A 16774-nucleotide genomic window follows, 5' to 3' on the forward strand; every position below is an offset into this window, starting at 1 on the left:
CACCACCCTGGGCCCCCCCATGACCTACCATGCCCCACCCCCACCACCCCCCCCCATGACCGACCGTGCCCTACCATCCACTCTCAACTGTGCACGGCGTGACGCTCTGCGTGCCGTGTACCGTATCGTGTACCGTGCCGTGCGCAGCGTGACGCTCTGCGTGCCGTGTACCGTGCCGTGTACCGTGCCGTGTACCGCGTCGTGTACCGTGCCGTGCACAGCGTGACGCTCTGCGTGCCGTGTACCGTGCCGTGTACCGTGCCGTGTACCGTGCCGTGCGCAGCGTGACGCTCTGCGTGCCGTGTACCGTGCCGTGTACCATGCCGTGTACCGTATTGTGTACCGTGCCGTGCGCAGCGTGACGCTCTGCGTGCCGTGTACCGACCTCTGCCGCCTTGACGGGGGACTCTGCTGGTTGGGCGGCCGTGGCTGGGCCTGAGCTGCTGGCTTCCGGAGCCCTGCGGGAGGGACAGAGACACACAGCAAATAACCTCCACCCCCTCCCCCTCTCCCTCTCCCTCACCCTCCTCCCTCCCTCCCTCCCCCTCCCCCCTCCCTCCCCCCCCTCTCCTCCACCCCCTCCTCCTCGTAACAGGAGGCGGTCGCTTTCTCATCTCAACGGCGGCCACGCTGCGCAGGTCGGCGCGGCCCCGCCCCCGCGCGGCCCCCCCCCGCGTGACCCCCCCCCCGCGTGACCCCCCCCCCCCGCACACCCCCCCCCACGTGACCCCCCCCCCCTCGCACACCTGTCGTGCCCCGTCGGGGCCGTCTCCTCCTCGCCGGCGCCGGGCCCCTCGGGGCTCTCGGGGATGAGGCTGCGGCCGAGGGCGCCGGGGTAGTGGAAGCTGGCGAAGGAGCGCGACAGCGCGGCCGGCGGCGCCGGCGGCGTCATCGGCGGCAGCGACCGGCCTCCCGCGTAGCCGCCGCCGTCGTCCCCGGGACCCGAGCCCCTGCCGGGAGGGCCGCGGGGGCCCGCGGAGGGTCCGGCGCCGGCGCCGGCGTGCCGCTGGCCGGCCACCAGCAGCAGCTGCTGCTGGTGGCTGGCCAGGCCGCACGCGAGGCCGTCGAGCGCCGGGGTGAGCGAGCGCGACATCGCGAAGGTGTCGGCCGACTGCGGGCGCCGGCGCAGCGGGGATGCGGGGAACGGGGACAGCTTCTGCGTGGGGGGGAGGGGGGTAATGTAAATACAGTCATATCTCGGCTGTGGAATACGTCGAATTTGGTACACGTCGTGTTTTGACGAAAAAAAATGTCTTGGGATACGACGTCTTGCTTGGGATACGACGTCTTGCTTGGGATACGAGGCGCTTGCTAGAACTTGTATGGGTCGGGATGAGTCACCGCGTACCCGCGTAGACCCCGTTCACGACTCCTCCCCTTCCTCACCACCATCCTCGTAGGCTATCAACTCCTCTCAGCAAGGTAAAGTGATGTTAAATTTTATTTTTATTTCAATTAATTTAAATTTATTTATGCATTTATTTAAATTTATGTATGCATGTTAGTAATAAGTAGTGTCTAAATTATTTTATTATTTTATACAACCCCATTAATGTATAATATGCCATATAAAATATAATTTCTTATACTCTGGAACGGATTATTTCCTCTTCCTTAATTTCTCATGGGAAAAATTTGTTTGGTACACGTCATTTTCGGTACAAGTCCTACCCCTTCTGGAACGAATTAACGACGTGTACCGAGGTACCACTGTACAAAGGTAAAGGTCCCCTGTATAGCCTCAGCAGACTGTCGGGGCGAGTGCCGTTAGGCGAGTGGCACCTAGTGAAGGCCGGCATGGCACACGAGGGGGTGGGTGGCGAGCACCACGCCCGGCCGTCTTTGTCTCCCCAGTGGAGATGTTTGCACACCGCACCAGGTGCTCATTTGACGCTGAGTCGACCTAGGGGAGGCCCATTTCATCGTCACCGGTGTTGGTGGGCGTGAGCGGGAATCGAATTCGGTTCGCTGGGTTAGTAGCGCAGTGCGCTAACCGCTACAATACCGCTCCCCACTCACATACACACATACAGACACACACACACACACCTGTATCACACACACACACACCCTGTATCTCTCACACACACACACCTGTATCTCACACACACACACACCCTGTATCACACACACACCTGTATCACACACACACACACCTATATCACACACACACACCCTGTATCACACACACACACACACCCTGTATCTCACACACACACACACACACCTATATCACACACACACACACCCTGTATCACACACACACACCCTGTATCACACACACACCTGTGTCACACACACACACACCTGTATCTCACACACACACACACACCAGTATCTCACACACACCTGTATATCACACACACACACACACCCTGTATCTCTCACACACACACACCCCGTATCACGCACACACACCCTGTATCTCACACACACACACACACCTGCATGAGTGGGGTGAGCAGGTCGGACAGCGTGGCCTTGACGGGACGCACGAGGCGGTCGAGCTGCACAGCGAGCGTCTTCTGCTCGAAGGCGCAGGAGAACGTCTCCGCCGGGATGCAGCGCAGCCACGACAGCAGGCTCGGGTCCATCTCGTCGCAGCCGTTCCCACTCAGCAGGTCCACGCCTGCACACAGCAGCACACACACAGCAACACGCACGGTAGCACACACACACACGCAGCCGTTCCCACTCAGCAGGTCCACGCCTGCACAAGCCCGCGCAAACACACAACCAGCCATAAACACAGAGCAGCACACACACACACAGCTGTTCCCACTCAACAGGTCCACGCCTGCACACGGCATCACACACACACAGCAAGATACACGGCAGCACACTGTGATTCGCACGGCAGCACACACAAACACAACCGAGCGAGGGAACAAGCGAGGGGGCGAGATAGGGAACGAGAAGCAAACGAGGCAAGCAGTAGCGGATGACCCAGCGGGTGACTTAGCGGGTGACCCAGCGGGTGACCCAGCGGGTGGCCCAGCGGGTGGCACAGCGGGTGGCCCAGCGGGTGACCCAGCGGGTGGCCCAGCGGGTGACCCAACGGGTGACCCAGCGGGTGACTTAGCGGGTGGCCCAGCGGGTGGCCCAGCGGGTGACCCAGCGGGTGACCCAGCGGATGGCCCAGCGGGTGGCCCAGCGGGTGACCCAGCGGGTGACCCAGCGGATGACCCAACGGGTGACCCAGTGGGTGACCCAGCGGGTGACCCAGCGGGTGGCCCAGCGGGTGGCCCAGCGGGTGACCCAGTGGGTGACCCAGCGGATGACCCAGCCGGGAGACCGGTGTTGGGAGAGGAGCGGTAGGGGGGTAGGGGGCGCCACCTTGCAGCACGTCGGCGTCGCCCAGCAGCGGCTCGCCCGTGGCCTGCGCCTGGCACAGCTCCAGGGCGGCCTCGTACAGCAGCCCCTTGACGAGCAGCTGCAGCAGGCGGTCGGGACTGGCGCGGAAGCCGGCCTCGCTCAGCTTGCGGTCGGCCGGGATGAAGTCGGAGACGAGGGCGCACGCCTCCTCGAAGCAGCGCACGCGCGCCGCGCTGGGGCTCCACTCGCGGAACTCGGCGTGCTCCGTGAGCTGGGGCAGCGTGAGCAGCAGGCACAGGCCGCTGTAGTCCTCGCGGCTCGGGCAGAACGGCTCCAGCGACTGCAGGCACTGCACCACCGCCTCCACCGTGAACTCGAGCTGCGGTGGGGGGGCGGGCGGGCGGGCGGGCGGGGGACAGACGGAGAGGTGGAGGGTGGGAGGTGGGAGTGAGAAGGAACGGACAGACAGAGAGAGAGATGTATGATGTATGTGTAAGGACAGTACGGGGCCTATTGGCCGTAAATGATGATTGCAGCGATGAGGATAGGCAGGATCAGGTGAGGTTAACTGGGTGGGGAAATCAACGCGGGGGGTAGAGACGGAACCCCCGGGGTGTTCTCGTGAGGCGAGGGGGAGAGAGTTTGGGGAAAAGGGGCGTGGCCAGAGCCGAGGGGAAATAAAAGGCAGCGCGGAGCGGGGCTCGGGGCTGCCGTGGGGATGCGGGGTCCGGGCCGTCGTCGCTGGCGATCGCCCTCCTCGTCTTGGAAGGGAGTTAAAAATCTTCGCCGTGGCGACTACATCGACGGCTCTTATATAGTAGTCAGTTGGCTATAAAGCGAATGTCGTGTAGCAGCTCCATAGAGTCACCCAGTTGTATAGAGTCAACCTGCGTCCACCTGATAACATGTGATCGAGTCGGGTGGACTTTGATATACAGGTAGTCCCCGAGTTACGATGGGGTCCGACTTACGATATTTCGATCTTACGATGACGATAGCGATACGACAAAATTGCCATCAACAACCTTAACATCGTTCAAGTATGCAGACGACGGACATAATCTTGGCGAGTACAGCACAATATGACACGTTACGATACGTTCAATGCATGTGTGATACGTAGCTTTAGCGGTATCATTTATGGTTACCACGATACGATACGTTCAAAGCATGTTAAAAGTTTTTTTTTATAGAAGATAGGATTGTTTCCTGAAAAAACTTTCTATTAAATTGCAGTTCATATCGGTAGGCTAAGAATTTACCTTGGTTTTTTTACTTTACATTTTACTGCGCAATACAGTATTGTAATTAATATATACATACATTATATAGTTTATACAGTACGCTACTGTAAATTGCTCTGTTTTGCTAAATTATCACCATTCTTTAAGACTCCTGGGTAGGCTAGGCCATCTTCGACTTACGATATTTTCGACCTACGATGGGGTCATCGTAACGCATCTCCATCGTAATTAAAGGACTACCTGTATAATATAATAAATATATGTAACTTAAGCAAGACAGCGTCTCCGAGTGCTACATTACATATGCATGCATGCTGAACTTCTTTCGCACCGTACGTAGCCACCCGTGCTAACCGGAGGTGCAGGGGAAGGACAAGAAACTGAACAAAAAAAGCAGCTTAAAAAAAATGAGGTTGTCAATATAGATGACGATTTAAAAGTGCGGCGCTCCCAAGTGGTTTCCATATATCGGAAGGCAGAGAGCGTTCCAGACGGCCGCAGAAGCGCATCCGAAAGCCGCTGCTGCGAGGATGTCCGGAGGTTGCGTGAAATATCGAGATAGAGGGTGGGAGGTGGGACGAGGGGGGAGGGAGGGAGGGGGGAGGGAGGGGGATAGAGATGTAGGTGGGGAGGAGGGAAGGGGAGCAAGGAGGGAGGAAATGAAGGAAGGAGGGAAGGGAATGAAGGAGGGAGGGAAGGAGAGAGCAAGGGCCACTGCTGGCTCACCTGGCGTGGCTCCTCATCCATTGGCACCGCCTTGTTGATGCACAGCGCCTCCAGGAACTTCTGCTTGAGCACCAGGTAGCGGAACCTACGGACGCGACGACAGCGACGCTCGGAACCCTGCTGACAGCAGCAGCAACACTGCCCATAGACTAAACACTGCACCATAGACTCAACACTGAACCATAGACTAAACACTGCACCATAGACTCAACACTGCACCATAGACTCAACACTGCCCATAGACTCAACACTGTGTAATAAGAGCCTATGTCGGATTCACGTGGTGATCGGCTTTGCCGGTCCCGCTTTACAGCCAATGGGGGGAGAGCCTGGGAGCATGGCCCCGGCGTGATCACGGGATGTCAGCTAGGTGATTGGTTTCGCTGGTCTTGGCCTCAGCCAATGGGAAGACAAGTCGGGGGCGTGGTCCCGGGAGTTGATGGGGGATCTGGAACATTCGGTGCAGGCTATTGAGGATTGGCTGGAGTGTACCACGTGACCCAGGCATTAAATAAGGGGAGAGAGGAGAGACACGGGGGAGACACGGAACGAAGAGAGAGAGGGGCCACGCACGAGTGGGGCTCCGGGTGCCACGTGGTGGTGTGTCTCTGGTGGCTGTCTGCCCGCTTCCCGTTGCCTGCCAGCAACGGGGAGTGTTTGTGAACTGCAAGAAAGTGAAATAAAAGGACCGATCCTACAAGCCGTCTCCAGCGTGTTATAACAACTGCACCAGAGACTCAACACTACCCATAGACTCAACACTGCACCATAGACTCACCACTGCACTAGACTCAACACTGCCCATAGACTCAACACTGCCCATAGACTCACCACTGCACTAGAGAATCAACACTGCCCATAGACTCAACACTGCCATAGACTCAACACTGCCCATAGACTCAACACTGCACCACAGACTCAAAACTGCCCATGGACTCAACACTGCCCATAGACTCAACACTGCACCAGAGACTCAACACTACCCATAGACTCAATACTGCACCATAGACTCAACACTGCCCATAGACTCAACACTGCCCATAGACTCAACACTGCACCATAGACTCAACACTGCCCATAGACTCAACACTGCACCAGAGACTCAACACTGCCCATAAACTCAACACTGCACCAGAGACTCAACACTACCCATAGACTCAACACTGCACCATAGACTCAATACTGCCCATAGACTCAACACTGCCCATAGACTCAACACTGCACCAGAGACTCAATACTGCGCATAGACTCAACACTGCCCATAGACTCAACACTGCACCAGAGACTCAACACTACCCATAGACTCAACACTGCACCAGAGACTCAACACTGCACCATAGACTCAACACTGCCATAGACTCAACACTACCCATAGACTCAACACTACCCATAGACTCAACACTGCACCATAGACTCAACACTGCCATAGACTCAACACTACCCATAGACTCAACACTACCCATAGACTCAACACTGCCCATAGACTCAACACTGCCCATAGACTCAACACTGCACCATAGACTCAACACTGCCCATAGACTCAACACTGCACCAGAGACTCAACACTGCCCATAAACTCAACACTGCACCAGAGACTCAACACTACCCATAGACTCAACACTGCACCATAGACTCAATACTGACCATAGACTCAACACTGCCCATAGACTCAACACTGCACCAGAGACTCAATACTGCGCATAGACTCAACACTACCCATAGACTCAACACTGCACTAGAGACTCAACACTGCCCATAGACTCAACACTGCACCATAGACTCAACACTGCCATAGACTCAACACTACCCATAGACTCAACACTACCCATAGACTCAACACTGCCATAGACTCAACATTGCCCATAGACTCAACACTACCCATAGACTCAACACTGCACTATAAACTCAACACTGCACCATAGTCTCAACACTGCACCAAAGACTCAACACTGCCCAAAGATTAAACATTGGACCCCCCCTGAAGCGGTCCTGGGCTTCCCCTACGTCGACTCAGCCTCAACCGAGTACCTGGTGTGGTGTGTCAACATCAGCCCCCTCGTGGGCCATGCCAGCCTCCGCAGGTTCCGTTCGCTAACAGCACTTGCCACAACAGTCCTGTCAGGGATATACTCGGGGGCATCTTTATCTTTGCGAATGCGAGAGAGTCACCTCTTCGACTGGAACTTCTCCATGGCCTCCAGTGGCTGGATGAATTCCAGAACGTCGTCCCACTGCCCATCTAGGATGAGCTGCCTGCACACGCACGCACACCACAACAGCTGCCATTTGCCACTAAGCATCGGTGATGTCACCACGGCGCCTGTGCCAGGCAAGGTGCACTTTGAGGCTACCACGTGAAGTGTCGAAGGCACACTGGCAGGAGGTCACGGGACAGGCCCAGGCTGCCACAGATCGAATGACTGAGATGACCGGCAGAGATGTTTCTGGTGCCACGGTGGAAAAATGTTAACTACCTCGCCTGGTATACAGGAGGTCGTGGGTTCGAGTATTTGGCTGCGATACATTTCCACACGATAAGCCACTTAACCGAGCTGTTATTTGTGGCCAGGATGCTTCTGAAATAGAGCAATGTGGCTGAGTGGGCCTTACCTGGCAAAATAAAGAATAGTTTAGTTTTCACTAACTGTGCCCCCTACTGTGCCAACTTGCTGTACTTGAGCTGCCCGGCGCTCTGCTCGCCGACACGTATGCACGCACTCACTCACGCACTCACTCGCTCGCTCACGCATTCACTCACTCACCCACGCACTCACTCACTCACTCACGCACTCACTAACTCACTCACGCACTCACTCACTCACGCAACAATTACTCACTCACTCACGCAACAGTCACTCGCATTTCTACAGCAGTCACCCAGGGCAGGCTGCCACCTTGGCCAGAGGTCACCGGTTCAATCTCCCAGCGAGGCGGGGGGGGTTTAAGAAACTCGCCCGTTGTTTTTACTGTGCAGGTGGGTGGGATGGGTGGGTGGCTGGGTTGATGGTAGGGTGGATGGATGGTTGGGTGGTTGGGTGGGTGGGGTAGGTTTGGGTGGATGGTTTGGGTAGGTGGGTGGGCGGGTTTGGGTGGCTGGGTGAGTGGCTGGGCGGGTTGGTGGCTGGCTGGGTTATGGGTGAGTGGATGGGTGGCTGGATGGGTGGGTGGCTGGGTGTCTCTGTGTGCCTGGCTGGGTGGGTGTCTCTGGGTGGGTGGGTGGGTGGGCGGGGTGTCTCTGAGTGGGTGGGTGGGCGGGGTGTCTCTGGGTGGGTGGGTGCCTGGCTGGGTGGGTGGCTGGGTGCGCGGGGTGTGCCTGGGTAGGTGTCTCTGGGTGGGTGGCTGGGTGGTTGGTTGGCGATGAGCGCGAGTGGAGGGTGGAGCCCGGACGGGCTGGCGCACCTCAGGAAGAGCATGTCGTCCGAGTAGAGGCCGTTGATGACGCCGCTCTCGCGCTCCAGAGCCAGCGTGCTCACGTGCAGCTTGCGCGAGTGCAGGAAGTCCAGGACGAGCTTGATCACCTCCGCCTCCTTCACGTTCAGAGCCTCCTCCATCCTCATGGCGGCGGCACCGCCGATGGGAAAGGGATGGAGGCCGTGGGGGGGGGGGGTGGGTGGCCCTGGACGGCGCCGACGGAGGAGCTCGCGGGGGACGGAACGCGGCGCTGGCGGGGAGAGCGCACGGCGCGTTAGAGGTCGACTCGCCTGCATCGCGCTTCTCGCCATGAAGTCACCGGGCGCGGAGATGGTCCGGCACTCACTGTCTCACTCCAGATCCCTCCTTGTCTCTCTGCTGACGCTACTACGACCGTGATTAATATGCCACTGATCGATTCACTCCAGTCACACACTCAACGGTGGTCAGTCGCCCCCTTGTCTCTCTACCTCCACCCATGTTGGGGATGCAGTGTCTACCAGACACTGACTGTTTCGTCTCATCCACCACCGCCGCCACCACACTGTGTTCAACCACCAGCACATTGCAAGTTACACCTCACCCACCCACAAATTCACCCACCCACCAACCTACACACTCACCCACCCACCAACCTACACACTCACCCACCCCCCAACCACTCACCCACTGACTCACCCACTCACCCACTGACTCACCAACTCACCACTCACTCACCCACCCACCCACACACTTTCTCACTCACTTACCCACCCACACAAAGACAAAGATCCCCCATATAGACTTAACAGACTGTTGGGGCAAGTGCTGTTAGCGAGCACCTATGAAGGCCGGAACGGTACACGAGGGGGTGGGTGACCAGCACCACACCCGACCGCCTTCGTCTCCCTAGTGGCAATGTTTACACACCAAACCAGGTACTAATTTCAGGCTGAGCCGACCTAGGAGAGGCCCGGGAACGGTTCAGATCATTGTCACCGGTGTTGGCCATGAGCGGGAATCGAACCCGGGTCGTCAGGTTCAGAGCGCAGCGCGCTAACCGCTACACTACCGCTCCCCACACCCACACACTCACTCACCCACCCACATAACTCACCCAATCACCCACACACTCACTCACCAACTCATCCACTCACCTACCCACCCATATACTCGGCGCGTCCTCCACAGACCAGGCGCCTCGCCACCCACCGCTGGCGACGGACGGCAGATTAACCGGCACGAGAGTGACAATTCAATCATGGGCGGCCGCTGCCTGGATTCGTACCCAGCTTCTCAGGTGCTACCAGCTCACCTCGATGCGATTTGGTGCCGGGGCAATTGCTAGTGGCGCCGGCCTCTCACCGCTGCTGCTGCTGCTGCTGCCGCCTTCCCGCGCCTCGTCTCTGGTTGCCCCGCACCTCCGATCAGGACGGTTGGCTACATACGGCGGTGCAAAAGAAGTCCGGCATACGTACCGTGCATGCGTACGTCTGCGAGTCCTCCGCCTAGCGTCTCCGAGTCATCGTCCCCCCCTCGCTCTATGCTCTTTGGTTCTTTCGGTCAAGTCACGTGGGTGTAAAATAAAATAAATCACGACGTTTCGATCGCAACACAAGCAAGCGGTCGTCCTCAGGCGGATAAAATATCATCCAGCGGTTTAACTGCTGAACATAACGAGAGAGTAGCTATCACAGTTCCTATGATTACTGTTGTTGCATTGTTTTTATAGCTTTATTTTGGCGATTTCGAAAACATATGGTTAAGCCATGTTTCTTGCGAAGTGTGGAGTTGGCCTGATAACTTCCATCTAAATTGTCTCATGGTTGTTGTTGTTTGACTTGCATCACACTGGAGTTTTGCACACAGCGTTGTAATACGTTTTTTTGTGTTTTTTGGAAGATTTGCTGTTTTATCCAGGATGTTTCTCTCTCTCCTCTCTTCGAGAGCGATGAGCCAACGCCGTGCGTTGCAAGTTGACATTATTCATTATTAGTAGGTAGTATTTAACGATCATTTTATTCCACCTGTGTTGCCTGTGTCGCATCATGAGACGCCGTGCCTATTCAGAATCAGAATCTTTATTTATCCTGGAGAAATATGATGATCATTTTCACGGGTGTCTAGTCGGGGCGTGTAAGGTTACAATGACAAACAATACAAAAACGATTCGAGTGCAAAGTATGGTAAAGGTAAACAAATCGATAAAAATAAATAAAACTAAACAATTTTCGATTTTACCAGATAAAGCCCACTGACCTCATAGTTATTTTTCAGAAGTGGCATCGCCATAAATGATAGCTCAACGAAGTGTACACACGTGTGTATGCTGAATGTGTGTAGCCAACCGTGCTCATTGGACATGTATAGCAGCCAAATAATCTAAACGCGTGTTTCTAAATGAGTTAGATCAGGGGGTGGGGAACCTTTTTTTCTGCCAAGGGCCGTTTGGATATTTATAACATCATTCGCGGGCCATACAAAATTATCAACTTAAAAATTAGCCCGTTATAATTGGTCAAACATTTAATTAACTCGCCCCTAATGCGATGGCTGGAACTGCTTCTCTTTGGTGAGGCGTGTGATGTTAGCTGGTATTGATGATGTTGCTGCTACTCGCAACTGCCTGTCCAGGTTTGCACCTAGATTTATTGAATTTCGAGTCACGTTGCCTTGGCAGGGCCACACCAAATGATTTTGCGGGCCTCATACGGCCCGCGGGCTGGACGTTCCCCACCCCTGAGTTAGAGGAATTGTCGCCCATTCTCGACAATTTGCCCTAACCCCTTGATGCCTTTAAAACTCCGAAGCGGAGCCAATGGTAGTTTGGCTCATGAGCTCCGGCAAGGATGGCGGCGTGATGACGACAACTCCCAAGAGGAGTGTTCCTCTCCGTGTTAGCGGCGTTACTAAAGGGGGGGGCGGGGCACAGCAGCTTGTGACATCTAGGAGGATGGATGGATGCAAAGGCTGGCACGTGGAAGGACGCACACAGGGGTAGAGGTGCAGCGCTGCAATGTCTCCCGCTCGCGCCACTGCTGCCGGTAGGGCCCTCCGCTGGACTCGGAGCGTGTTTTAGGGGCGCTGCGGTGGCTAGGAGATGTGACATCTCTCGCCTGGTATGCAGGAGGTTGTGGATTCGATCCCGATCCTGACGATGCCTGCTGCTGTATATTTGGAGTTTGCGTGCGTCTCTCTCCCCCCCGTGACCGCGTGGATTTTTCTCCGGGTCCTCCAGTTTTTTCTATCCACATTTAGAATCAACGTCACGCGTTTCAAGCATTTGGCTGTTGCTATCAATGTCCACGTGATAATAAGCCACTGTATTGAGCCTTACCTGCTAAAATAAAAAAATAGTTTGATCTTAAACAGTTTTGGCTGGCCAGAAGGTCTTGGAAGACAGCGAGGTGGGGAGTTACCCACACTTGACCCCGCCACGCGCGACCAGCCAATCAACAACAACTGTGGTGCAGCCGTGTAAACTGATGGGTGGATAGAGGCGGGGGGGGGGGGGAGATTAAGAAATAAAACGCACCAATGTTTCAGCTGCCGCGTCGGGAGATCAAAAGGTGAATGGATCGTGAGCGGTGACAACGGCGGCCTTGGTGAAGCCTTCATCTCAGCAGTGGATCGATCGTGACTGATGGTGGTTGTGGTGATGGTGATGACGATGGTGGGGAGCGGTAGTGTAGTGGTTTGCGCGCTGCAATATGAACCCCGGTGATGCGAGTTCAATTCCCGCTCACGGACAACACCAGTGACAAATATCTTAGCTGGTCCTGAGCCTAATTCAGCAGTTTTTTTTCTTGCTGTGGTTGTCCCACTTGATGAAAATTGCTTGTTGTTGCGATCGAAACGTCGTGATTTATTTTATTTTTCTACCTACGTGACTTTACCGAAAGAACCAAAGAGTATGGATTCCTGCAGTCATGAAAGCTTCAAATCGAGATCGGTCCTGGGCCTCCCCCCTAGCTCGACTCAGCGTAAACATCGCCACTGGGGAGACAAAGGCGGCCGGGCGTGGTGCTGGCCACCCACCCACCCCCTCGTGTGCCGTGTCAGATTTCACAGGTGATACTCGCTAACGGCACTTGCCCCCAACAGTCTGCTAAGGCTACACGGGGGATCTTTGCCTTGGATGAAGATGGTGATTGTTGAGTTAATGCACTGGGGGGGGGGGGGGGAGTGAGTGCCGTTGGCTCACGGAGAATATTCATCTTTAAAGGTGCATTGAAACGTTTTGATACTCCTACTGATACTCCTGCTGTTATGGACTGACTCGAATTTGGTCGTACATGTTATGTAGATCGTTTATTGTTAAATTTGAATCACAGTTCGTATGATCACTGTTTCATTATAGCTTTATTTTGGTGATTTCGAAAACGTTTTGGTTTAGCCATATTTGTTTGTTGTAGTACAGAGTTAGACTGGATAACTTTAATCTAAATTGTCTTATGGTTGTTATTGTTTGACTTGCATCTCACTGGGATTTTTGCACACAGCGTTGATATACGGTGCTTTTTTCTGGAAGACTTTGCTGGTATTTCCTGGATTTTTCTGTTGCGCGTGGTCACAGGGCTACACCAAATAAATGAACTAAATGAACTAATAAATACAATAAACTGGGGATAAGCTTGAAATCAAGATTGACGCATAGACTGGCAACCCCTTATCATTGCCCCTAGCTTATTACAGACCAATTCAGACCGTATTAGTCACTGCCTGCCCCATTTAAATCTCAACGTTCATCCTACAAAGCCCCATCGCAAGCGAGAAACACAAATAGACAAATTATATCACTAAACATCAGCTGTTGTATGTATTAATGTTGATAATAGGTGTCAATGATGCTACTTAGCATGCTATACTGTCTGTGATCTTGCATGCTGATGGCTGCTGCTGCTTGCTTGATATGTGGATGCACACACAAATAGACAATCACCACTAGTACACTCACCACTAGTACACTCAACACTAGTACACTCAACACTAGTACACTCCCTACCAGTACACTCACCACCAGCACACTCACCACTAGTACACTCACCACTAGTACACTCACCACCAGTACACCCACCACTACACTCACCACTAGTACACTCACCACCAGTACACTCACCACCAGTACACCCACCACTACACTCACTACTAGTACACTCACCACCAGTACACTCACCACCACTACACCCACCACTACACTCACCACTAGTACACTCACCACTAGTACACTCACCACCAGTACACTCACCACCACTACACCCACCACTACACCCACCACTACTACACTCACCACTAGTACACTCACCACCACTACACCCACCACTACACTCACCACTAGTACACCCACCACTACACTCACCACTAGTACACTCACCACCACTACACCCACCACTACACTCACCACTACTACACTCACCACTAGTACACTCACCACCACTAGTACACTCACCACTATTACACTCACCACCAGTACACCCACCACCAGTACACTCACCACCAGTACACCCACCACTACACTCACCACTAGTACACTCACCACCACTACACCCACCACTACACTCACCACTACTACACTCACCACCACTACACCCACCACTACACTCACCACCAGTACACTCACCACCAGTACACTCACCACTACAACCACCACAACATCATGCCTGTCAACCCCTTATCACTGCCCCTACCTTATCGCAGACCAATTCAGACATTATTGGTCACCCCGTGCCGCTTAGAAATCTCTCACAAGCAGAGAAACACAAACAAATACGTAGGAGACTAAACATGTTTTTGCCCGTATTGAAAACGGCTCTGTACGCCGTATGGACCTGGAAACTCAATTTCCCTGCACAAGAACACGGGGTAAGCCGTGATGGGTTGACACGGCACGCTAACGGAATAAGTAACGCGACCAGTAACGAGATGTGTAACGGAATGAGTAACGCGATGAGTAATGTGAAGAGTAACGGAATGTCACCACCGGCAGAGATTCATTCGGGCAATGAGGCAACGCCGCGCTTGTTACGGCTGAGGTAACGCAATGGTAACGGCCGGGGAAGAACGGTAACGGCCGTGGTAACACAATGGTAACCAGGGTAACACAATGGTAACCATGGTAACACAATGGTAACGAACAGGGTAATGCAATGGTAACCAGGATAACACATTGGTAACCAGGGTAGCACAATGGTAACCACGGTAACACAATGGTAACCATGGTAACACAATGGTAGCCAGGGTAACACAATGGTAACGGCCTTGGTAACACAATGGTAACGGCATTGGTAACACAATGGTAACCAGGGTAGTACATTGATAACCAGGGTTACACAATGGTAACCAGGGTAACGGGCGGGGTTCGTGCGGTGCGCTGCAACACTGCCGCAGTGAGAGCAGCGCAGCGGAGGAGCGGGGAGCGAGGAGCGGGGAGCGGGGTTCACGACGGGGGAGCAGGGAGGTGGGGGAGGAGCGAGGAGCGGGGAGCGAGGAGCGGGGTTCACGACGGGGGAGCAGGGAGGTGGGGGAGGAGCGAGGAGCGGGGAGCGAGGAGCGGGGTTCACGACGGGGGAGCAGGGAGGTGGGGGAGGTGCAGGGAGCGAGGAGCAGGGGGGGGAGCAGGGAGCGGGGGGGGGGAGCAGGGAGCGGGGGGGGGGGAGCAGGGAGCGGGGGGGGGGAGCAGGGAGCGGGGGGGGGGAGCAGGGAGCGGGGGGGGGGGAGCAGGGAGCGGGGGGGGGGAGCAGGGAGCGGGGGGGGGGGAGCGGGGGGGGGGGAGCAGGGAGCGGGGGGGGGGGAGCAGGGAGCGGGGGGGGGGGGAGCAGGGAGCGGGGGGGGGGAGCAGGGAGCGGGGGGGGGGAGCAGGGAGCGGGGGGGGGGGAGCAGGGAGCGGGGGGGGGAGCAGGGAGGGGGGGGGGAGCAGGGAGCGGGGGGGGGGGGGGGAGCAGGGAGCGGGGGGGGGGAGCAGGGAGCGGGGGGGGGGGAGCAGGGAGCGGGGGGGGGGAGCAGGGAGCGGGGGGGGGGGGGAGCAGGGAGCGGGGGGGGGAGCAGGGAGCGGGGGGGGGAGCAGGGAGCGGGGGGGGAGCAGGGAGCGGGGGGGGGGAGCAGGGAGCGGGGGGGGGGGAGCAGGGAGGGGGGGGGGGAGCAGGGAGGGGGGAGCGGGGGGGGTAGCAGGGAGCGGGGGGGGGCAGGGAGTGGAGCGGGGGGGGAGCAGGGGGCGCGGAGGGGGAGCAGGCAGGGAGGAGGGGGGGAGCAGGGAGGTGGGGGGGGGGATGCAGGGAGCGGGTTGCAGGTAGCGGCTGTCTCTGCGCTGCTGCTCTAATTGCTCAGCAACGCGCGCGTCCATGGCGCCGCGCGCACGCACAGCGAGAGAAGAGAGAGAGGAGAGAGAGCGCCAGGGAGAGAGGAGCCGTGGCGCGTCCCCCCCTCCTAGCGCGCTCGATGTGGGGACCCACCAAGCGATAGGGGGGCTCCCCCCCCTCCGTTGAAGGCGACTGCCAGGTCCCAGGTCCCAGGTCCCAATCCAGGTCTCGAGTCCCAAGGCTTTCGAGTGTATCGCCTCCCCCACGCACCTCGACACGGCCGCCTACCACCGCTAACACCACCGCCACCACCACCGCGGTGCCCGCGCCGTCAGAACGCGCGCGGCTGCGTCGCGGTGGCTACGCGGTTCACGCCCAGCGCGTAGAGCGACACACAAGCCTCGCGTCGCCATCTTGGGCAGGGGAAGCCTCTCGCCGCCATCTTGGGTAGGGAAGCCGTGCGCCGCCATCTTGGGTAGGAAGAGGGGGGGCAGTGCGGGATGGGGGGCACGTGACCCGAGTGGGCGCGTGGGGATTCGTCGAGACCCTTCTCCCCCCCTGCCCTGCCCCCCCCCGCCTCCCGCCCCCCTCCACCCTCCAGCCCCCACTTTGCGCAAGAGCGCAGAAGCGTGGTCACCACATCTACGCCTCGAGATAAGGAACGAATCAGGTGGACTTCTCCACAATCTGGCTGTCGCCTGATGAAGCTGGTTGTAATTACTGGCGAAACGTCGTAACTCAGATTGTAAATGTTGTGGCTTAGCTCTCCAACACACAACCTGTGTGTGCTGGACTAGTATACTA

At 56.4% G+C, this 16774-nt stretch overlaps 1 protein-coding gene across 3 annotated transcripts in view; it reads right to left on the reverse strand.

The window, feature by feature from the left end:
* Positions 1-16182, reverse strand: part of WDR47 (WD repeat domain 47) — a 31711-nt gene extending 15529 nt beyond the window's left edge. Inside the window, exons 1-9 of one of the 3 annotated variants that reach the window (XM_078619039.1) lie at positions 16124-16182; positions 9991-10115; positions 8685-8946; positions 7455-7538; positions 5286-5370; positions 3337-3694; positions 2445-2629; positions 747-1156; positions 386-458 (exon numbers count right to left, since the gene is read on the reverse strand). In XM_078619039.1, the coding sequence (XP_078475165.1) occupies positions 386-458; positions 747-1156; positions 2445-2629; positions 3337-3694; positions 5286-5370; positions 7455-7538; positions 8685-8842 (1353 nt within the window). In that variant the 5' untranslated portion in view covers positions 8843-8946; positions 9991-10115; positions 16124-16182. Of the gene's footprint in view, positions 1-385; positions 459-746; positions 1157-2444; positions 2630-3336; positions 3695-5285; positions 5371-7454; positions 7539-8684; positions 8947-9990; positions 14882-16123 lie in introns of those variants that run through there. The other 2 variants (XM_078619041.1, XM_078619040.1) reach the window with 2 other exon arrangements.
* Between the last annotated feature and the right edge of the window lie 592 nt (positions 16183-16774).

The sequence above is a fragment of the Lampetra planeri genome, chromosome 61 (genome assembly GCF_965212315.1).
Source record: "Lampetra planeri chromosome 61, kcLamPlan1.2.h2, whole genome shotgun sequence".
Lineage (NCBI taxonomy): Eukaryota > Metazoa > Chordata > Hyperoartia > Petromyzontiformes > Petromyzontidae > Lampetra > Lampetra planeri.